Source organism: Sarcophilus harrisii, chromosome 3 (assembly GCF_902635505.1).
Source record: "Sarcophilus harrisii chromosome 3, mSarHar1.11, whole genome shotgun sequence".
Lineage (NCBI taxonomy): Eukaryota > Metazoa > Chordata > Mammalia > Dasyuromorphia > Dasyuridae > Sarcophilus > Sarcophilus harrisii.
Window position 1 is genome coordinate 604752783 of NC_045428.1, and position 23168 is coordinate 604775950.

A 23168-nucleotide genomic window follows, 5' to 3' on the forward strand; every position below is an offset into this window, starting at 1 on the left:
AGTTTCTGAGGCTGGTTTTGAACTTAGGGCCTCCTAATTCTAGGCCCAGTGACCTAATCACTGAGACACTGACACATTTTATCACAAATGATAAATAATAATAAAAAAAAATGTTGGAAATACAAAAGTCTCAGGAAGTAGACATGGAAACAATGGCCAAAAACTGAAGTATTACCATTTCAAAGATATTGAATTCTCTATTTCTTTTGACCTGGCTAAGTTTTTGATACTTATTCAACCAGTTAATTTTGTGAAGTGCATGCATGAAGGTTTTTTTTTTTTTAATTAAAATGATTTTTTTTTAATGCCCAATAATATTTGGTCCCTAATGCTTTCTCATATGGCTACGTTAGCTTGCTGGAGTCTTTTGCAGTAATCCATGGTTAGCTCTTATTCCATCTGCTCATTATTTGTAAAAACAAAACAAATAAAAAAACCCCAAGATGTATTATAAAAATTTGTGTCAGTTAAAAAAAATGCCAACTAGTCAAAGAAGCAAAATTTTAATGGATTAGTATCACAAAGATCTTTTTAAAAAATTATTTTTTAGCTTTTAAAAGATGAAACATTTCTAAGATGCTTTCAGGTCAAATATTTATGTATATTTTGGTATTTGCTAAAATGGTAAAATTGAAATTGATTCTTGCAAGTTGAGTTTTACAAGAAAACATTTCTAAAACATATAGCTGCAATATATATGTATATATAGCTATGTTGATTTGGGTGAAAATTCTTTCTTACTTCTCAGAGATCTGCAATTTAGTAGATAAATCCTGAGGAGTTATCTGGGGGCAGATAGAAGTTGTGACTTTCCCAGACTTACATAGCTAGTGTTTGAAGAGATTTCTACCTACATCATCTTGATTCTAAGACCAGTAAGTTATGTTGCTTGTAAAATATGGGAAAATGTTGTAGTTCAGTTGCGTGTGACTCTTTGTGACCTCATTGAGGTTTTCTTCACAAAGACACTGGAGTGGTTTGCCATTTCCTTCTCCAGTTCATTTTATAGATGAGAAAACTGAGGCAAAGATGGTTAAGTGACTTGCCTAGTACACACTGTTAGTAAATATCTAAGATCAGATTTGGGCCCAGGAACATGAGTCTGACTCCTGACCCAGAATGCTATCTACTGTGCCACCTAGATGCTCATGCAAAAAAAAGTGAACAAATAATAGGTCAATATCTATCCTAGAAAACGAATTTAGTCTCTTAGGTTAGGAAATATTTCTAAAAATCACAGATTATAGCTTTATTCTTACTGGTCACGACATCCCAGAAGCTAAGACCTAGAATGGACTACTTAACCCTCTGTTCTTGGCAAGTAGCCATCCAACCTTAGCATAAAGGCCTCCAAAAGAAGGGAACACAGAGTTCAATAAATATATTCTACATTAAACCCACACTGGAGCCATTGGTAGTTTTCTAAGAATGCCCAAAAGAAAACTGTTGTGTAGAGACAATTAGGTGGCTGGAAGAGGCCTTGGAGTAAGGAAGGCTTCAGTTCAGATATGGTCTCTGACCTGGAGCAGCTATTTGGAAATCACTCAGCCTCAGTTTCCTCATCTGTAAAGTAGAGATAATAGCACCTGCCTCCTAAGGTTATTATATTAAATGAGATCATACTCATAAAGTGCTTTGCAAAACTTAAAAATTCTATATAAATGCTAATTGTTGTTATTACTGATATTATTATCACTCCAGCCCAAGTCAGGAGTCAAGGCTGAGTCAGGAAGACTGGCTCCAAGGTATGTAATCTAGCTTGGGGGGATTCCCCAGCAATAGACAACAGGGACAGGTTTCTGGCGGTATTGACCACTTAGATGGGGAGAAAGTCTTTGAAATATGGCTCCAGCAAGCCACATACATTTTCCAGTGTGGTAAACATCTGACAGAAAGCTTCATGGATTTACACTTGCTATTTTGGGTAACAACACCTTCCCTCATCCCCCATATTATGTTTATGCTTAGAGGTCTGGGATAGCCAATTGTACTCCTACCAGTAAGAATGAGCCCCCATTGATGTGTTTTCCATTTAAAAATCTGCCAGTAGACACAATGAACATTTCTTCTCTCTCCACTCCCCCAAAATAAAAACCCCATAAATATAAACTTAGGAAACAACAGTAGTAAAGAGGACATGTAGGGCACACACATACTGGGTTAACACACAGATCCAGAACTGGAGGTCCTTTTTTCTTTACGGACTGAGATCCAGCTCTTGGAGCCAAATTTACCTCTCTTGAGTTCAGAGCCAGCTCCCTTCTGTGATGCTCCCTTGGGTAACAGCTTCCCTGTGTTTACTTGCAGTGTGTTTTCTCTGCTCTCTTCTTTGGGCTTCAGACTCTATCAACCCAATGAACTGTCAAAGTGCCCTCTGTGCAAGTCACTGCTATGTGCTACAGCCTGGCTGCAGGAGAAGTTACTCTCTTCCCTTAGTCCTCCTCCTTCTTTGAGACATTAGGCTGTATTCAGGGAGGGATAATGTTCAGAATGAGGCTTGAATAGTGTGGAATTCTGATTTACTTTTAATAGATAGTGGATACCACTACACTATTATGGATTTCTTTTAGGCTCGGTGCAGCCAAAAGCCCAAGTCATCTAGCACTTACTCCCACTGCTCAAGGAATTGGCTGCTGACTGTAAATTGATACCAGTATAACTCTGAGAAGGCTTGGCCATGTTACCTTTGTTCCTAGATGGGTTGAAACTGGACGGACTCGGGGAAAACATGCAGTCCGAACTCGGGGAAAACATGCAGTCCGAACTCGGGGAAAACATGCAGTCCGAACTCCTCATTTGTAGGAGAAAATCGAGGTTGGGTGGCTTGCCTAAAATCACTTGAGGAGCATCAAGGCTAGGATTGGAACTCCTATCTGGCTCCAGAGCTGGTCGTTTGTTCCACAGCAGTTCACTTGACCAGCAATCTAAGCTGGAAGGGGAGTCAGAGACCATGGAATTGATGAGAGAACTAAAGTTTAAGAAGACTGTGATATGATCAGGGTCACCCAGGCAATTAGTGGCAGAGCTCAGAGACTTCAAGACCTTTATTATTATTTTCAATATCCATATGTTATTATTTGTTCTCTTTTCTCATTTTTCTTTATTATTCTGAATAAAATGCCCATAAAATGAGTATTTCAGGGTACATTAGAGAACAGATAGAGAACACAAAGTTAAACATTCTATAGAGTTTGACTTAAATAAGGGGGGCTTGGGATTGACCAAGAAGAGCCTTGTGCTCCACTGATGCAAACCCATGTAGACGTCATAGCCTGGTTAGGAATTGTTTTCTGTCTGTTAACTTCATGGAGAAGTTTTTGGACGAGCTGCCAAGTCAGAACTTGGGATGCTTACAAAAAGCAGTTACTGACATGATTCGGGTGCTCTCTGTTTCCCGGCTGTGTTCACCTGAGGAGTAATGTAAGCCTCCAGATGGGTAGAGAGGCATTGGGCCGATATCTCTCTTCCCAGTCCATCAGCTATGTGAGCTGGTGAGCTTCGAAAGGTCAAGAAGACAATCTGCTAAAGGGCCAGGACCTGGAGTCCAGGAGGAGTGAAGGGCCCATCGAGTCGGTTGCCCTTGCACAGGAATGGATTGAAGGCAGCCAAGAGAGATCCCAGCGACTCCTCCACCAGCTGGGCCACATTTAGAAGTGAGCTCGGGTGGCCAATGCTTCCTCAGAATGGCTCCAAGTTAAAAGAGGAAGACTTCCAGAGAAGAATCACCAACCCGCAGAGATGGAAGCCATGTTACCTTTGTTCTATGGAAGTGGAGGAGCCTTTTATGGAACAGAGGGTTTCCAGGTGTTCTTAAGGAAAAGACCAGACTTGAATAAACCAGTAAAGGGGAAACTCGGGGATTGAGAGAAATATAATAAACATGCATAGATTTACTCACGTGGAAGGCAATTGTTTACATGCTTATAAGAGGAGAAGAAACAAATGTCTTCTTGAAACCCTAATGTCTTCAAGAGTCACAGAGTAAGGTAGATAAAACAGGCAGAGGGCCTGGAAGGATTGCTTTTTTTCTCGGCTGATGGTCTTAGGAGGAGACACAAAAGGGAGGGACAGAATGGAGACTGTACTAGGGGGGAAAGGAGGAGGAAGAGGAAAGACATAATTATTTTGCATAGTAGGGGTAATTGGTGGGGCACTCCATAAATTATTTTCATCTGAACCAAAGGAAGGTTGAACATCACCTCCAGACCCCTCAATATATTCACATACAAAGAGACTTATTTAGAACCATATTAAACTTAACAGGGAAATAGGAAAGGACAGCGAGAGGGGAGGGAGAGATAAGGCTATAAACAGGAGGCCAGGATAGATCAGTGAGTAATTGCAAGCAAAAACAAATTCCAATATCAGAGGGGAAAATATGAATAGAGGATCAAAGGAAAGGATCAGAAATTAAAGGTGGGATCAGAATGGAGTCAAGGGGAAGAGTAGAGGTGTAAAAACAGGTCAATTTATTTAAAGATCAAAAGTGTGGGCTAAACTCATTCTCTTTTACTACCTTCTTATTTATAAAGAAAAGAATAGGAGGCAAGAGAAGAAAAAGAACCACAGGACAGGGTGCAAGAGATACCCAACTGGGGATCACGACTATAAAAGTGAATATAAACTCATTCATAAAGTGGAAAAGGATTCTAGAATAGATAAGAAAGCAGAATCTAATAATATTTGTTTATAAGAAACCTATATGAAATATAAAGATTCACAGAGATTTTGGATTAGGGCTAGAATAAAGCAGAATCTATTACGTTTTGGGTGAGCAAAAAACCTCAGCGTAGCAATCATGATTTCAGATAAAGCTATAGTAAATATAGACATGATATAAAAAGACTTGAAATGCTTAAAAGCACCAGAGATAACAAATGAACGTCAATATTTAACAGATCCGGTCCAAATAATTTACAAAGTATCTGTGTAGTTTTTACAAAGTTAATCTATTTGCAAGGATACATAGAAGACTTATAGGGAGACTTAACACTGCAGGATTTCAATGTACTCCTTTCAGATCTAGGCTAATCTAACAAGCTAAAAGAGAAAGAAGTTAAGAACCCAAATCGGATTTTAGAAAAATTAGAGATTATAGATTTCTGGTGATTATTGAATGGGAAATGAAAGGAGCTTGTTTAGCTCTTCACCATACATGGCACCTTAAAAAAAAAAAAAAAAAAAAAACCAACCACACACATATTGGTACATGAGAGCAGTAGTCCCAAATGTAGAAAAGCAGAAATACTAAACTTTTCATTTCATCATAATATAATAAAATTATTTTCAACAAAGTGCCTTGAAATAAACAATTAAAATTTAACTGAAGACTAAAATGAACTTGATTCTAAAGAACAAATCTTAGAAACACAAGATAATTTTATTATTAAAGAAAATGACTACAATTAAACAATATACCAAAGCTTATGGAACACAACTAAAGTAGTCCTTGGCAGAAAATGTTTATCTCTAAATGCTTTAATCAAAGAAAGATCAAGTCAATGAACTGGTGACACAACTAAAAAAAATCTAATACAACAATAAATCAAAACTCTACAAGTAAACACCGGAGAAGAAATTCTAAAATATGAAAAAAAATTAACAAAACCAAAAGATAAGTCTTTATAATTAAAAGCAGGAACTGTTTTTAAAGAAAAAAGTTAGCTAACCAGATTTTTTAAGAGAAAGGAAAAACAAATTGTACGAAAGATGAAAAAAGGAGAATTCCCCACAATTGAAGATGAAATAAACAAATTTATCAGAAATCACTTTGCTTAATTACATGACAACAGAAGTGAAAATTTAAAGGAAATGGATAAATACATCCAAATACCCAGGTTCACTAAATTAGAAAAAGATTGTTTAAAAACTCAAAGCAAGAAAAGAAATTAAACAAGTCATAAATGAACTTCAAAATAGGAGGGAGGAAAACCTCTCGGATCAGAGAGGTTTACAAGTGAATTCTAACATTCGAAGAAGAATTAATTTCAGTATTACCAAACTGTTTGCAAAAATTGGAAAATAATGGATTCTGCTGATCCCTTTCAGTTATACAAATATGGTTCTGATACTTACACAAGGGAGAGAGAATGAAAAGAAAACTGTAAGCTGGTATCTCTCATTTAGCATATTGATGGAAAATTTTAAACAAAATATTAGTGAGTTAGGCTCTAATAACGTAATAAAAGATTATAGTCTGCAATTGGGAATTCTACAAATAACACAAAATTGGCACAATATAAGGAAAACTATAAATATAATAAATGATATTGATAATAAAGAACAAAAATCACATGATCATATCAGTAAATGTTGAAAAGGCTTTTGACAAAGTCCAACACCTATTTCTGCTAAAAGCCCTACCAAGTATGAGAATAGCTGAAACTTCCCTTAATTGTATAAATAATAACTGTCTAAAACCAAGAACAAGCATCATATTAACAGAAAAAAGTTAGAGGTCTTTCTAATAAGATCAAGGGTAAAGCAAGGATGGAAATTTTTCACATCATTCTAGTATGATACCCACAAAACTCAGCAGAAAGAGATGGTGAAAGAAATCACATTCAAAAACAACTATATAATGTACAAAATCCAGTGACACTGGCCTCCTTGTATTTCCTTAAACAAGACATGCCATCAGCTGACCCTGGGCATTTCTAAAGGCTGGCTGCCCTCCATGACTGGAACTCTCTCCTTTCTCATTGCTACCGCCTGGCTTCACTCAAATCCCACCTTTTACAAGAAGCCTTTCCCTATTCCATTTAATACTACTATTTTTCCTTTAAGAATATTTCCAGGGGCAGCTAGGTGGCCCAGTGGATGGAGTACCAGCCCTGAAAGCAGGAGGACTTGAGTTCAAATTTGGTCTCAAACACTTAATTAACACTTCCTAGCTGTGTGACTCTGGGCAAGTTACTCAATCCCAATTGCCTAAGGAAAAAAAAAGAAAGAAAGAAAAAAAGAAAAAGAAAAAGAATATTTCCAATTTATCTGGACTATATTTTATTTCTATATAGCAGTTTGCATGTTTCCTTGTCCTTTAGATGGAGAGCTTTTTGTCTTTCTTTGTATCTCCATTCCTTAGTACTATGTCTGGTACATAGTAGATGCCTGATAAATATTTATTGACCAACTGAATAAAATATTTGGGAATCTATGTACCAAGATATACCCTGGAATTCTGTGTATCCAACTACAAAATACTCCTTCCTAAAATAAAGATAGACCTAAATAATTAAAGAATTATTACTATTATTATTATTTGCAGAGGTTATTGGAGTTAAGTGACTTGCCCAGGGTCACACAGCTAGGAAGTATTAAGGGTCTGAGGCCAGATTTGGACTCAGGTCCTCCTGACTTCAGGGCTGATGCTCTATCCACTGTGCCCCTTAGCTGCCTCCAATTGGGGAAATATTAATTGCTCACGACTCTATTATGTCACCCTAATAAAAATGACAATGTTGCCTAAATTCATTTGTTTATTCAGTGCCATAGCCATTAAACTAATAAAAGATTATTTTAGGACTAGAAAAATAAATCATCTGGAGACAGAAAAGGCCAAGAATCTCAAGGGAAGTAATGAAATCAATTTTGATGGAAAGGGTTCTAGCAGTACAAGATCTCAAACTATAAAGCAAAGCAATAATTATCACAACTATTCAGCTTTAGTTTAAAAAGAGCAGTTGATTAGTGAAATAGAGTAGGCGAAGGCACCCAGAAGGAAAGGAACACAGCAATCCAAAGACTCCGGCTCCTGTGGAAAGGATTAGATATTTGATTAAAACCTGCTGGAAAAATTGAAAAGGAGTCTGGCAGAAATCAGGTTTGGATCAACCCCTCATCTTGGATATCAAGATAAACTCTAATTGATATGTGATTAAAACACAAAAGTTTACATTATAAGCAAATCAGAGAAACAGATAAATTACCTGGCATATCTGTGGAGCAGGAAGGACTTTGTGACTTGAACAAGACATAGAGAGGATAGTGGAAGGGGGACAGTATTGATCATATGACATTTTTACAAGTTTTGGCAAAAACAAAACTAATGCTTTTAAAATGAGTGGAGGGAAAACTCTCTGCAGCAAGTTTCTCTTCCACATTTCTTAAACTATGTTAAGAAACTTTCATTTAAATTTATAAGAATCAGAACCATTCCCCAATAAAGAAATGATCAAAAAATTGGAACAGGTTGTTTTCGAAAGAAATCTAAGGAATAAAAAAATCATGTGAAAAAAATGGTCCAAATCATAATAATTAGGGAAATGCAAATGGGCATTTGATATTTTGGGGCCCTTTCTTTCCCAATTAATTTCATGATTTCATTGTAGATTCCTGGCCTTTTTTGAAATGTGTGTGTGTGTGTCTATGTGTTGTGTGTGTCTGTGTGTGTGTGTCTGTGTGTGTGTGTGTCTGTATGTGTGTTTGTGTGTGTGTCTCTGTGTGTGTGTTGTGTGACTGTCTGTATGTGTGTGTCTGTGTGTCTGTGTGTTGTGTGTGTGTGTCTGTATGTGTGTTTGTGTGTGTCTGTCTCTGTGTGTGTGTTGTGTGACTGTCTGTATGTGTGTGTTGTGTCTGTGTCTGTGTGTGTGTGTTGTGTGACTGTGTCTGTCTCTGTGTGTGTGTTGCGTGTCTGTGTCTGTGTGTCTGTGTCTGTGTGTGTGTGTGTCTGTATGTGTGTTTGTGTGTGTGTCTCTGTGTGTGTGTTGTGTGACTGTCTGTATCTGTGTGTCTGTGTGTCTGTGTGTTGTGTGTGTGTGTCTGTATGTGTGTTTGTGTGTGTCTGTCTCTGTGTGTGTGTTGTGTGACTGTCTGTATGTGTGTGTTGTGTGTCTGTGTCTGTGTGTGTGTGTTGTGTGACTGTGTCTGTCTCTGTGTGTGTGTGTTGTGTGACTGTGTCTGTCTCTGTGTCTGTGTCTGTGTGTCTGTGTCTGTGTGTCTGTGTCTGTGTGTCTGTGTCTGTGTGTGTGTGTGTGTCTCGTTACCCCACAACCTCCCATTACTTTTTTCTCTGAAGTAATATTTTCCTAGTTTGATTGTTCTGGCACTTTGGGGGTTTGTCTATGGGGGCACATGATGCACGGTGCATCCTCTGACTGTGTGTATGTGCGGGGGGTGTATGTGTGCGATCATTTTTTGCGTTCCCTCCCTGATGAGGCCGGAAGTCTCAGAAACCTGAATCTGCTGGGAGTGGGCTGGAAAGAACATAAGCTCCCCGAGGGCAGGGCAGCTCCCTTTGTTTTTGCCTCCTACACCCACGCTCCGAGGGCAGATCTGAGTGGAACTTACTTGATACAAAAATCGCAATACAGATAAATAGAGGAGGCATATTAACAAGCGGGAGATCTAGTTAGCTCCCGGCCCTCTCTCTCGCTAGATCCGCAGCTACATGTGGAGACATTTTGCCATTAAGAGTTACATGATATTTAGCATTTATAAATGCAACAGCCGCACCGCAGCATGGAAAACCCGCCCGGGGCAGCCAGCTTCGCCCCCTCCCCCCCCCTCGGAGGGGGAACCCCCGGGGGCACACCTAGACGCCCTCCCCCTGACAGGGTCTACGTAAGAGGGGGCGGAGTAGCAGGGACTCCGCCCTACGCGCCCTCATCTCAGCCTCAGTTTCTCCATTTGTAAAATGATCACGTTGCCTCGATGATCTCTAAGCGCCTTAGTCTCCCGCACCGAACCACCTCATTCCGCACTTAGGGGGACTCATCTGGGACACAAGAGTCAGAGGCAGGATTTTCTCAGAGTCCCGCAGCCCCAGGGGGCCGGCGGCCTGGGCCTCATCTGCATGATCACGCCCACTCCCGGGACGTCCTCTTTTCACACATACACCCCTCCCGGAGATTCGGAGGTGAGGGCGGGGCCAGGGCGGCGCAGATTTCATTGGACGGAATCCCCGGAGCCATGGTTACGCCGAGACGAGCCAAGGACATACTCAGACGCAGGCGCGTGGTCCCGGGAAGACGTAGCCACGACAGAGAACTACGTTTCCCAGGAGGCGCTGGGGCGGATTGCTGGAAGCGACCGCCAACCCGAAGCCGCGGCCTGGAGGCACGTGTCGGCGATCGCCCAAGGCGGCTGCGAGCCGCCCCCCCGGGGGGGGGGAAAGGGGCCGGGGGGGGGAAAACCCCCCTTTTCCCCCCCCCCTCTCCCCTCCCTTTTCCCCCTCCCCTCCCCTCGCCCTCCTTCCCTCCTTCCCCCCCCCCTCCCTCCCCCCCTCCTTTTCCTCCCTCCCTTCCCCCCTCCCTCCCCCTTCCCCTCCCCTTCCCTTCCCCTTTCCCTTCCCTTCCCTTCCCCCCCCCCCCCCTTCCCCTCCCTTCCCCCCCCCTCCCCCTTCTCCTCCCTTCCCCTCCCCCTTCCTCCTCTCTCCCTTCCCCTTTCATCTTCCCCCCCTTCCCCTCCCTCCCCTCCCTTCCCCTCCCCCCCCTCCCCTCTCTCTTTCCCCCCTCCACCCACCCCTCCCTCCCCTCCTCCCCCTTCCCCTTCCCCCCCCATCCCCCCCTCTCCCCTTCCCTCCTCCCCCCCCTCCCTCCCCCTCCTTTTCCCCTTAAAAAAAAAAAAAAGGGGGGGGGGGAGGGGAGGGGGAGGGGAAGGAAGGGAGGAGGGGGGGGGGGGGGGAGGGGAGGGGAGGGGAAAGGGAAGGGCCCCCCGGGGGGAAACCCCGGGGGGCCCCCCCTGGCCCCGGGCCGAAAGGGCCCCCGCCCCCGATCCCCCCCCCGCCCGCCACTCCCCCCCCCCCCCCCCGGGGCCCCCCCTCCCCTGGGAACCGCCCCCCCTTCCCTCCTCCTCCGCCCCCTCCCCTCCCCGGGAAGGGGTGGGAATCCCCCGGGCGGGGCGCGCCCCCCGGCGGGGGCCCCACCCCAGAATTCCCGCCCGGGGCCCCACCCGCAAAAGATCGCCCCCCCCCTTCCTCCTGGGGCCCCCCCCCCTTCCGGGGGCCCACCCGGGGAAATCCCCACCCCCCCGGGCCCCCCTCCCCCCGGGACCTTCATCTTCCTCCTCTGCTGGACCTTCCTCTTCCTTTCTTTCCCCTGCCCCCCATCTTCCTCCTTGGGCCTACTTCCTTCCTCCCCCGCCTTCCCCCTCTTTCTCTCCCGGGGCCCACTCCTTCTCTGGCTGGCCCACTTCTTCTCCTCTCCCTGCGGCCCACTTCCTCTTTCTTCCGGGCCCGGGCACTTCCCTTCCTCTCCTGGGGACCTTCTTTCCTTCTCTTGTGGGCGGACCTTCCCTTCTTTCTCCCGGGCGACCTTCATCTTCCTCTTTCTCTGCCCGGCCGGGACCTTCATCTTCCTCTTTCTCTGCCCCCGGGACCTTCCTCTTCCTCCTCCTCTGCCTGGGCCAGGACCTTCATCTTCCTCCTTCTCTGCGCTGGACCTTCATCTTCCTCTTTTTCTTCCAGCCTCAGGGATGCCGGGAGGTCCTTGCGCCTGATGGAGAAGGAAAGAAAGGGGCCCTTTCCGACCCAGAGATGCCCCTCCGCCATGGCCAGGGCCCCCGGAGGCAGCGCCCCTGCCCTGCTGGGTCCTGGCGAGCTGGTGGTGGTGAAGGTGGAGGAGGAGGAAGAGGAGGAGGCTGCCCGTGAGGCGGCGGCACCCGACCCGGAGGCCTGGAGGCAGCGTTTCCGCCTGTTTGGGCACCGAGGGGAGGCCGCGGGGCCCCGGGAGGCCCTGGCCCGGCTCCGGGAGCTCTGCCGCCGGTGGCTGAGGCCAGATCTTCACTCGAAGGAGCAGATGCTGGAGCTGCTGGTCTTGGAGCAGTTCTTGAGCCTCCTGCCCGGGCAGGTGCAGGCCCGCGTGAGGGAGCGGCGGCCCCAGAGGGGCGAGGAGGTGCTGGGCCTGCTGGAGAGGCTGGACCACGGGCTGGAAGAAAATGGTGAGATTGGATCGGCCCGGGGTCGGGGCCCGGGGCTGAGGGTCGGTGATGGGGCATCGAGCACAGGGCGAGCTCCCGGCTCCCGGGAGCCGCCCCCGGCCCTGCTTTTACAGATGAGGAAACTGAGGGCAGAGGATGGAAGGGACCTACCAAAGGGAAGCTCAGCGTCCGCTGGGGCTTTGGGGGGCTCCCGATCCAGCCCAGAGTTGCATGGGATCCCTTCTCCAGCCTCCCTGATGTGGGTTCCTGGAACCTTTGTTCAAAGTCCTGCCCTCAGGGGGAGCCCACTCCCTCCCGTGCACCGTCCCCTCCCGACAGCTGTCCATGGCAGGAGGCCCAATGGCCTCTACCCTCGCTCCTGGGAAGTTCTCCTGGGAGCCCTTTGCTCACCTCGCTGCTGCTTCTGGCCTCTGGAGCCGGGCAGAACCTCCCTTCTCTCCCCCAACAACTCCAGATCCTGGCTCTTCCGGTCCCTAAGTCTTCTCTTTTCCAGGTTCCTTCTCCACACCCTTCGGTGCCATGTTCCCAAGGTCTTTCCCATGCTCCTTGTGTAACCGGCGGGGTCCTGCCATTGACAGGCTCGCAACTGGACCCGGGACTCCGGGGGGCCCAGCCAGGGCAGAGCCCGCACCAGGGCAGAGTGCAGCAGGACCTTGGCTGCTCTGCCTCCCTAAGCTTGTTCTAGATCACACAGCTCTGGACGGCCGCATCTCACTGCAGAAACCTTGCGTTTCGGTCCAGGGGAACCCGGCTTCTTCTTTTTTTTTTTTTTTTTTTTTTACATAAACAACTGTCTCATAGCTGCCTCCTTCCTCGGGTAGAGGAGAACATTAATTACCCCTGGGGGCCTCTGGCTCTGGGCCCCCGTTTCTGAGCATTTGTGGGTGGGAAGCATGGGCCACAGCCCCCACTGCAGTATTTCCACTGGTCAGCCCGGAGGCCAAGCTCAGGAGAGGAGCATTTAAAAGAACCCTGGGGGCACCGCTGTCCCTCTTGTCACGTTGGTGTCCCCCCTCCTGCACGCCCCCCCCCCCCAAATGGGAGGAATAGACTTTGTGGAAGTTCCCGATTGAGCAAACAGAAAGAGTAGGGCCGGTGCATCCCCCTGCAGGGGCAGCTCCGGGGCGAGTCTCAGACGGAGCTACCCGCCCCCCCCCATTCGGGATCCACTTTCCCTGCCGGGCGTTTCTAGTGGGTTTTGAGCCTGATGATGTTTGGGATTGATTAGGGATCCCGCTGATCCCTAATCAATGCCGAGTCACTCGAGGTAGCTCGGCAGCCCAGTGGGGCAGGATCCTTTGAGATCTTGTGGCGATGGTCAGGGAGCTCACGGGGCCCCTTCCTCTGTGTCGTCCGGGGGCGGCTCATGGGGCCCTCTCGTTTTGTACCATCTGAGATGTGGAGGGCCCGGGGCCGGCCATGGGGTCTCCATTAGGGACTTCTTGCCACGGTCACTTGTAAGCACCTGCCGTTTTCTAAACGTTGGAGGCACGAAAGGCACACGGGCCCTGTCTTTCCCTCAGAAGCCACATGTGCATAAATTGGTGCTGCCCAAGCCAGGGCCCGACCCAGAGTTCACCGGGCCAGTGTCACCCTCCCTGTCCCTGCTCTTCACCTGCTTATTGCTGTCTTGTCCAAAGAACAGCATGAATAATTGGGGGCCATCTTGTTAAAAGAGGGGCCCGGCACAGCCTGTTCTGTTGAAGCCACAAGTTCTCTGTCCCTCCCTTTGATTTTTACCCCTGAGGCAACTGGGGTTAAATGACTTGCCCAGGGACACACAGTGAGGAAGTGTTAAGTAAATGAGTCCTGATTTGAACTCAGGTCCTCCTGACGTCAGGTCTGGTGCTCTGTCCGCTGCACCCCCAGCCACCCCAATAATCTCTCTAGAATGCACCTGGAGTGCAGCTCCCTGGCTCCGGCCTCTTGCGGTCCATGGGCCCTCCCCCTCTCTACACTTACAGCTCTTAGATATAACTGGCCAGACCTGCCGATTCTTTCAGGACTCCCAGAATACCGTGCATCGGGGCCTGGCGATTTTATCCCTTTGAAGATGTAGCTCTCGGTACTTGGGATTTGGCCTAAAGTCACAGAGGTCAAAATGGAGTGGGTTCTCTGGGCACAGGTCAGATGCTCCCAGCCGGACACCATGCTAGGGAGCTGGGGGCTAACACTGGTGAAAGCCCTGCTAAAGTGGGAGGAGAAATCCCCATGAGGTACCCCCAAGGCCGCCAGCAATTAGCCCATCAAGCATTTATTAAGCACCTGCTGTGTGCTAGGAGCTGGGACCACAAAGACAAAAGATGAAGCAGTCTCCCCCAGGAAGTTAATGCTCTGATGGAACGGGAGCTGAGAAGTCACTGATAATTCCATCCTTAGATAGATGGAAAGGAATCCAGGGCAACTTTCTTGAGGCGTCGCTTTGGGGATCACAAAAGTCTCATCACTTGGGGCCAGGAGGACATCAGACGGCCCAGAGAAGATGGCCGGTTTGTAGAGTAGAGAGTGAAGGGCATAATGTACGGCTTGGAAATTTAGCTGTAGCTGCATCAGCCAATTTTTCTTTTCTTTTCTTTTTCTTTTTTTTTTTTTTTGCTGAGGCAATTGGGGTTAAGTGACTTGCCCAGGGTCACCCAGCCAGGAAATGTTAAGTGTCTAAGACCAGATTTGAATTCAGGTCCTCCTGACTTCAGGACTGCTGCTCTACCCACTGCGCCACCCAGCCGCCCCCATAAGAACTTTAAATAGGAAATTTTATCCTCATGGCAATAGGGAGCCAATGCAGGCTATGGAGTAAGTGGTGGAGTGACGGGCTTTAGGAAGTCACTTGGCAGTAGTGTTGTGGGTGCATTGGATTGGATGACAGGGAGGGATCTAACTAACTGACACTGTGTACCTTTTGTCAAACAGGTCTCCTGGCTGAGAAAATCGGAAGCCTCCTGGTGGGGGCTCAGGAGCAACAGTACTAGAGGCTATGCTCCCTCAGGCTTACCCCTAGAACCTAAAGAAGTAACAGGTGCCTTTGGAGCTTGGAGCTCCAAAGCCAGCTGGGTCGAGATCCCTGGATCTCCAGTGTCCCGAGACATGAGGGAATTACTCCCCTCAACTCCCCCCTGCATCCCCCCCCCCCCTCCGTTACCCTTGTGGGAGGGGCAGACGTTCCAGCAAGGCCCTGCAAGGCCAAAGCGAGAAGGGCTCGAGGTGGGCAGGATTGGAACCTTGGTCTGTTGGAGGGCTGGGCCAGCTCTGGCCTCAAGGAAGTGGGGGCTCCGTTCCTTTGGAAGGGGAAAGCGTTCAGTTCAGACCCTAAAATAGAGTGGCAGAGACGGGCACCAGGGCCGCCGATCCCAGACACCCCCTGGAACCCTTGTGGCGGGGCTGGCTCCGGATCTCATCGGGCCCCCCTCCAGCTGGGCCCCCTTCACTCTCATTGGCTGCCTAACGGACCACATTAGCCAGGGGCCCTAGGCTGGGGCGCCCCATCTCTGCTGATTCATAGAGATTTTCCTAGAGGAAAAGTTCCCTGGCATTGTGTGACCCATTGGCAGACACTGGGGGTTGGCCGGGTCTTTCTCCAGCCTGTTTTACAGATGAGGAAACTGAGGCAGAGGGAAGTGACTAGGCCAGGGTCTCACAGCTAGGAAGCAATTTGAACTCCAGTCTTGCTGACTGTGCCTTGCGGCCCAAAGCTTAAGTACAAACCCAGGAGTTCAGAGCCCCAGGGTAGGAGCATCCTCACCATCCGGGCCGAGATGGGCCTTTGGTTCTGCTTCAAAATGGTCTCTCCTGGTCTTGGGAGAGTGAGACTGGGGGCAGCTTGTAGGTAATAGAAGCATAATGGCCTGGGCCAAGGGCAGCCCAGGATGTTCTCGGGGCTCCCCTTCCTCAGTTTCTCCTTCTCTTGGGGGTTCCTTTAAGCACTCTGGGGAGCCCCTGTTCCCTCCCCAGGCTGCGCTGGAAGCCCGTTGCAGCGAGACGCTCTGGGCAGGGAGGCCAGGCTTCCCCCAGACGGCCTCCCTGGGGGGGTCCCCAGCAGACTCAGAGATGGCGCCCATCCGGCAAGCCTGGGCGACCGGGGGACGAGAAGAAGCTCAGGGAGCCGGCCTCACTTGTGGACAGGTTACTGGCCAGGAGCTGTCCAGCTTTGGGGGCCTGGGGGGCCACCAGATGGCCCCCGCTGTGCTGAGGACAAGGGCCCTCGGGGTGGGGGAGGGGCCCCTCACAGGAAAGGTGGGCCTTTGGGGGCCCGGGGGGGTCGGGGTGGCAGTTGGGAGAAGGCCCCTCAGTGGCCCTTGTAGACCTGCTCTGGAGGGTCCCGAGGCTGCCTTCCCCCAATAAAGAGGAGGATGCCGGGTTCAGAGTGTGATGGGGAGGGTGGGAGAGGGCAGCAAGGGAAGGCGCCCCAAGCAGGTATCGTGGCTCTGCTGTGTGTGGGACCCTGAGCGGGGCCTCTGGGCTCACCTGCCATCTGTCCTTTAAGGGGAAGGGAGCAAGCATTAAGCTTCTACTGTGTGTCAAGCCCTTTGTAAATATCTCATTTGATCTGGAGATCAGGAAGCTGCAGCAAAAAAGGCTCTTGAACTCAGGGCTTCTCCCCCCTTTTTTGTGTGCTCCGGTTGTTTTTGCTGCTCACACACGTGCCTTCATTTTTAATACACATTTCTTTATGAACCACATTGGGAGAGAAGGAGCAGAACAAAAGGGGAACCATGGGAGAGAAAAGGAAAAGCTGAAGGAGCTCGGGCCCATGTACCCAGGGGCTCCTCCCGGCTTGGGGCTCCAGCCACTGCTCCCCCCCACCTGGGGCTTCAGCCGCTGCCCCCCCCCACCTGGGCCCGGCCAGCTCCAACCCCTGCTGACCTCCGGTGACCATTAGGGCAGAGTCCGCAGTGAGCTCCGGAGGCAGAGGTGGCCTCCGGGAGACGCGGGGTGGGCTGGGGGACGGCTCCCTGCTCAGGCTGCCCGTTCTCCTCCCCCCCAGGTGCCCAGGTGCCCAAAGTCCCCCCGTGGCCCCAGGAGCAGCTGCAGCGAGACCAGGGTGTGGAGGCCCCGCAGGCCAGAGCCGAGTGTCAGGTGAGCGGGGAGGGCTCCGTCATCCCCGGCCGGGCCCTGCCTCAGCCGCCCTGGCCCCGGCCGACCCACCGACCCATCCCGGTTCTCAGCCCGTCCTCTGCCTGCCCGTTGGCCCCATGTCTCTGTCAGTGCCGGCCCTTCCAGCGTCTGCTCCTGGCCCAGCCCAGAGCCGGGGCCCCCGGGGCCTCTGACGGCACTTTCCCTCTGTCAGCCGCCCGCCTTCCAGCCTCAGACAGGATCCGAGCCCCCTGGGGCCGAGCCCGGCCTGACCTTCGCCGACGTGACCGTGAGCTTTTCCTGGGAAGAGTGGGGGCACCTGGGGCCTGGGCAGAAAGAGCTCTACAGGGATGTGCTGTGGGAGAGCTACGGGCACCTGGGTGCCCTCGGTGAGTGCTCGGGCGGTCCCGGGGTCGTCGGCAGCCGGGAACATGTCCCTGGACTTGCGTGTCCCCACCCCCGGCTCTGCTGATCACACCGAGAGCATGGACTCCCGTCCCTTCTCAGCAGAAGCGAGCCCAGCGCTTGGGTCCCTGGCTAGTGGGCATGTGCCCGCCCAAGGCTTGCAGTGACTAGGTGCCCCTCCTCTGCAGCTCGTCCCCTTCCCATCCCCCCTCTGTCTCCTGGGCTCCCCCTTGAGCCCTCCCCTTAGGGCCAGGCTCCTTGCCCCCTGGGCCCCAGGGCCTCCTGGCCCCCTTGGCGCTTTCCCAAGATCCCAGGCCGAGGCTGGGCCGGGGGCTGGAAGAAGGCTGTGGCAGGAGAACAGGGGCTGCCTTAGTATAGCTGGGAGGAAGGTCAGACCCAAGGGCCGGGTGTGAGGGCAGGGAGCGCGGCCTGACCGCCCCCGGCTCAGGAGCCCTCCCATGGACCCCGAGCGGCTCAGGCAGAGAATGGGCATAAGGGAAAATGGGCTGGAGACCGGGTAAGACAGGCGGAGAGTGGGGACAAGTGTGGGCAGACAGGCCCTGGGCAGAAAGGGCTCCCGTTCCCCTTGGCTGCCAGAGCTCCCTCAGGGGGTCCCGGGCCATTCAGTTTCCCTCTTTCCTGACCAGGAATCCCTGTCCCCAAACCAGACCTGATTGCCTTGATTGATGGAGAGGAGGAGGCCAGAGAAGGGCGGCTCTGCTCGGCTGGACAGCAGCCCCTGCCGGAAGGGGCCCCCGCCGGTGAGGAGGCTGGCCCGCTCATTCCGCAGGACCTAGGCCTGGGAGAGGCCCCAGGAGGGGCACAAGCCAGCGTCCTCTCCCCCAGGCCATGTGGCCCTTGAGGCAGACCACCCTGAATGGTCGTTGGGTGGAGGCCCTGGAGCCTTATGGCTCCTCCACATTCCCCTCCTGCTTCCCATTTGGCCCCTGCTGGCCCTGCCAGCCAATCAGTGCTGACCTTCCTCCGTGGGATGCGTGGGTCCTTCTGGGGGGGGGGGGGTGTTGTTGCAACTCTTGGCCAGCGATCCAGCCCGAGTCTGCGGTGCCGTGGCCACGAGCTCACTCCCTCCTTCCTCAGGAAGCGCATCCTAAAGGGAGGCTGCTTTCCCGGAGCCACTGGGAGCCGGGCCACGGGTGCCAGACAACCCCAGGATTTCCCTGGGGGGCACTTGACCCACAACAAACCCGCTCTGACGCCCCCCTAGGGGGACGGCCCTGGCTCACTCTGTCCTCTGAGCCTCCAGTTTTGGCAAAATGAGCTGCTTGGCCTCCCTGATAGGGTTTGCAAAGCACTTGGGATACCCCCCTTCCCTGGAGCCTCTCCAGCCTGGGAGGCAGTTACAGCAGGAATTACCAAAAAGCAAACTGAGTCACTATTCAGTCACTTGCCCAGGATCACGTAGCTAGTTGATGGCAGAGGCAGAATTTGAATCCAGGCCTTGTGGGGCAGATCCAGCTTTCTTATCTGCTCCAGTTTGCTCTCTGAGGTTTTTTATGACTTTGGAAAAGTCACTGAAAAAACAAGCCCGGAGTTTTCGCAAGCTTTGGCCCCAGTGGTGCTCCCGGGAGCACTCCAAAGGGATGGGCTGGGAGCTCCCGTTGGCCTTGTTACCCCAGGTACCTCTTGTTACCTTGTTACCTCTCTCCCTGCAGGTTATGGGAAGAGGCCCCGTGAGGGGAATCCCCAGGAGAAAGGGCCCCAGCACAGAGCCCCGCAAGCTGCCACCTCCCCACAGGACCCGGCAAAGTCACCGGGGCAGGACGCCAGAAGGGCTTCTCCACAAGGGCCAGGGAGTCCTTGGGTGCCCCCTGTGCCTCAGAGAGATCTCGTGGCCGCGAGCGTCCCCGCTGTGCAGCTCCAAGTCCCCCATGTAAAAGGGGGCAAAGGGAAGCTGTCGGTCCAGCAGAGACCTCTCCCGAGTGAGGGAGGGTCTTCTCCATGCCTAGAAGAGAAGATTCCCTGGAAAGACCTCCCGGCACTGACCAAAGGGCCCAAACAATACAGGTGTAGGGACTGTGGGAAAAGCTTCCACTGCAAGTCTCCGCTCGTCCGCCACCAGAGGACACACACAGGAGAAAAACCATTTAAATGTCCCGACTGTGGCAAAGACTTCAGCCAGAGATCCAATCTGAATATCCACCAGAGAGTGCACACGGGCGAGAAGCCCTACACCTGTGCTGACTGTGGGAAGGGCTTTAGCCACCAGACCACGCTTCGGATCCACAGGCGCACCCACATGAAGGAGAAGCCCTACACATGCTCTGAGTGTGGGAAAGGCTTCAGCCAGACCTCCCACCTGCACGTCCATCAGCGCGTCCACACGGGTGAAAAGCCCTACAAGTGTCTCGTGTGTGGGAAGGGCTTCAAGCAGAGCTCCAACCTGCAGGTCCATCAGAGAGTCCATCGGGGGACGGCGTCCTCCAGCCGCCCGGAGTGATGTCCCCGGGCCCTCTCGCTCACTCATTCATCCATTTATCCTGCATCCCTAAATAAATGTACAGTCTAAGGGGGAGGGGGAAAAAGGCACATGGAACAGAGGCCATGCAGCAAAGACTGTTGTATTTTGACAGGAGGACCCAGCTTTGAAACCCAGCTCGGCCACATCCTTCCTATTCCATACAATTTTGGGGGGCTCCCTCAGTCTCCTCTACAAGAACAGTGTTTTAAAGTCAAAGAACCTCAATTAAAATTAAAATCCCAACCCTGCTGGCCCTCAGGGTCTCCTCTGTAAGAAGCAGTTCCGGGTTAAGTTCTCGTCCACCAAAATGGCTTCAAAAATCAGAACGCAATCTGGCAGAAAATAGGTGTAGACCAACATCTCACACCCCATAGCAAGATAAGCTCCAAATAAATCATAGTGGAGACAGAAAAATGACAATAATCAAACTAGGGATTCAACAGAGAAATTCTACACATAGGAGAAAGTGCTCATGACCCAACGAAGGAGATGAGCGCAGAAGACAAAACGGACAATTTGGACAAAATATCTTTGTATAAAGAAAATCCACCTACTTCAAATTAGACGAGAATCAGGCAACTGGGGGGAAATCTCTGCAGCAATTTCCTCTGATAAAGGTCTCATTTCCAAGAAATATAAGGAACTTGTTCAAATTTATATAAACAAGAGTCCTTTCTTAAACTGATCAATGGTTTAAAAAAAATACAAGCTGTCCACAATGATGTAAAAAACTTTAAATCACTAATATTTAGAGAAATACAAATTAAAGCAACTTGTTTCTTTACCTCATGCCCATCAAAAGTGACAGACAAAAGAGGAAAATGACAAATGTTTGAGAGGCTGGGGAAACGTAGTGCAGTGTAGATGCTGTGAATGAGTTTGGCCATTCTGGAAAGCAACTTGAACTTTTGCCCACCCACCAGTCACCAGGTCCTTCGTCAACAGTACCACAAACTTATCGTATGTCCTCCACAGAGATCAAAGGAAAAAGATATATATGTATGTGTGTGTGTGTGTGTGTGTGTGTGTGTGTGTGTGTATGTATATATCCATACATAAAAAAAATAGCTGTTTCTATAGTGGCAAAACTGGAAACTGAGGTGGTGGCCCCCCGTGGGGAATGGCTAAAAATATGTGAAGTAATGCAATATTATTTTGCCACATGAAATGCTTAAATGGCCAATTTTACAGGAAACTGTGATCTTTAGGAACTGATGTACTCCATAGTGAAGTGAGCAATTTACAAAACAATGGGACTATAAAGAGGGACAACTTAAGTGGAATTCTGAGGCAGCAGCAAAGTCCAGTCCAGATGCCAGTAAGGAAGCATGTTTCTTATTTCTTGGCAGAGGAGTAATGGACTCAAAATGTAGAATGACAAATGCATTTTGAATGCAGACGATAAGAGTTTACTTTGCTTGACTATGCATATTTTCCACAAGGATTCTGGTTTTCTTGGTTCAGTTGGGAATGGAAGAAAAAGAAAATAAATGCTTTAAACTGGAAAAAAAAAAAATTTAAAAAAATATTGGACTCCAGTCTCTAAGATCTTTTATCACATGATTAAGAGTTCTGTCATGTCCCTTCCTGCTATTAATCTTACATGTTATGAAATATGGGAGAGTGAGGTAAATGCAAATGTGAGGTTTAGATGGTCTGTGCTATGAGAAAGGGGATGGGGAATCAAGGAAGATTTCAAGGAGGAGGCAGCTCCTCAGCAAGGCTCAGAAGAGAGGGACTTTACCAAGTGAACATGGACAAAAAGCTTTTGAGGCATGGGAAAGGAATAAAGGCGACATAAAGGTGGGAGAAATTAGGTTTGAAGGTTAGTCTACTTAGAACGTAGAATGTGTAAATAGGAGAAGGACGAGATGGGACTAGAAAACCTGGGTTAAGCCAATATGGAAGGCCTTGAATTCCAGGATGAAAAGTTGAGACTTTATATTATGGGCAACCAAAGACTTCAAAGATCATAGAGAACAAGTAGGATCCCATTGTGTGACATGCTCCAAAGGAATTCCAGATCGGAGGCCAGGAAGATGCTTGAGAATTATATCCTCAAGATAAAAAAGGGAAAAAAAATCCAGTGAGGAGAAAAATGGAACTTGTCTGAAGATGCTGGTGAGTGTGAATTTATCAGGAGCTTACTAACCAATATAGACAATAAGAAATTTATAGAAAATGGGAGCACGATTAGATAGCCAAGAGCAAGAAAAAGATTATGGAACAATCTCACATACAGAGTTTGAGCAACATGAAAGATTAGAATTAGCATGAGATGATGAGGGAAGCCAAGGACATCAAAAAGCACTTTTAAAGCTATATTCTTGGAGTGGAGAAGGGGTAGATGAGACCTTTGGGGAACATGAGATGAAGAGGTCTTAGAGAAAGTAGAGCTCAATTCTTTTGTTCCTATTTTTTTCTGCCTGGGAGAATTATCTTGACAATCAGTTGATCAGTAAACATTTATTCTAGCAATGATCATTTACACTGGAAATAAAACAAAAATGACCCATGGGGAGTTGACAGCCAAGCTACATAAAAAAACAGAACACCTTGAAAGCCGTAATTGAATTCAATCCATCTGATCCCGGTGGACTTCATCCTTGGGTCCTGAAAGAACGGAAAAATGTATTGACTGAACCACTACAGGTATTAATTTAAAAGATCATGGAAATTGAGAAAGACACTACAAGATTGGAGAAGGTTGAATGATCCTATTTTCACAAAAGGGAAGGGAATAGTCTGCCAATGTGCTCGATCTTGACTGGAAATCCTGGGAAGATTCAAGAATAAATCATTGGATAGTTGGTAAGCATCAAGAAAGAGTATTAGGGGAGGCAGATGAGACTATAAATAAAGGAACAAATTCTGGCCTTCCTAGACAGGAGGTAAAGAGCTACTCGGAGAACAGTAGAAGTTGCTGGTGGTTATTCCCGCTTTGCTGGACTTGGATGTGAGTCCTATTTAATGAAATATAAATCAAGAAAGAGTTCAGGGGAGACAGATGAGAGTATATAAATAAATGAATAAATCCTGATCTACCCTTTCTAGACAGGCGCTAAAAAGCTACTCAGAACAGCAGCAGAAGTTGCCAGTGGGTATTACTGTTTTTCTGGACTGGGATGTGAGTCGTATTTAATGAAACATAAATCTAATTGTTCATATTTTGAAAACAAGAATGGCAAGCAGAATCAGTCTAGCTTCGTCAAGAACATTTGGAAATTCACTTTTTCCCCTTTTGTAACAACGTTATTAGACTAATAAGAAAAAAAGAAATGTTGTAGATGGATTTTCCTGGGTTTTAGCAAAGTTTTTGCTAAAGGGAATATACTGA

The 23168-nt window shown here is 49.0% G+C and overlaps 1 protein-coding gene across 2 annotated transcripts; it reads left to right on the top strand.

Annotated features, from left to right (window-relative positions):
* Positions 1-11344: 11344 nt before the first annotated feature.
* On the top strand, positions 11345-21357 carry LOC100923683 (zinc finger protein 500). Of its 2 annotated transcripts, none has more exons than XM_031964058.1 (5): positions 11345-11877; positions 16859-16950; positions 17162-17336; positions 18021-18113; positions 19026-21357. In XM_031964058.1, the coding sequence occupies exons 1-5, from the start codon at positions 11436-11438 to the stop codon at positions 19808-19810; spliced, it is 1587 nt and encodes a 528-aa protein (XP_031819918.1). In that variant the 5' UTR covers positions 11345-11435; the 3' UTR covers positions 19811-21357. The 2 variants fall into 2 exon arrangements, with proteins under 2 accessions (XP_031819918.1, XP_031819917.1); XM_031964057.1 differs by having other exon boundaries at positions 11346-11877; positions 18000-18113.
* The last annotated feature ends 1811 nt before the right edge of the window (positions 21358-23168 follow it).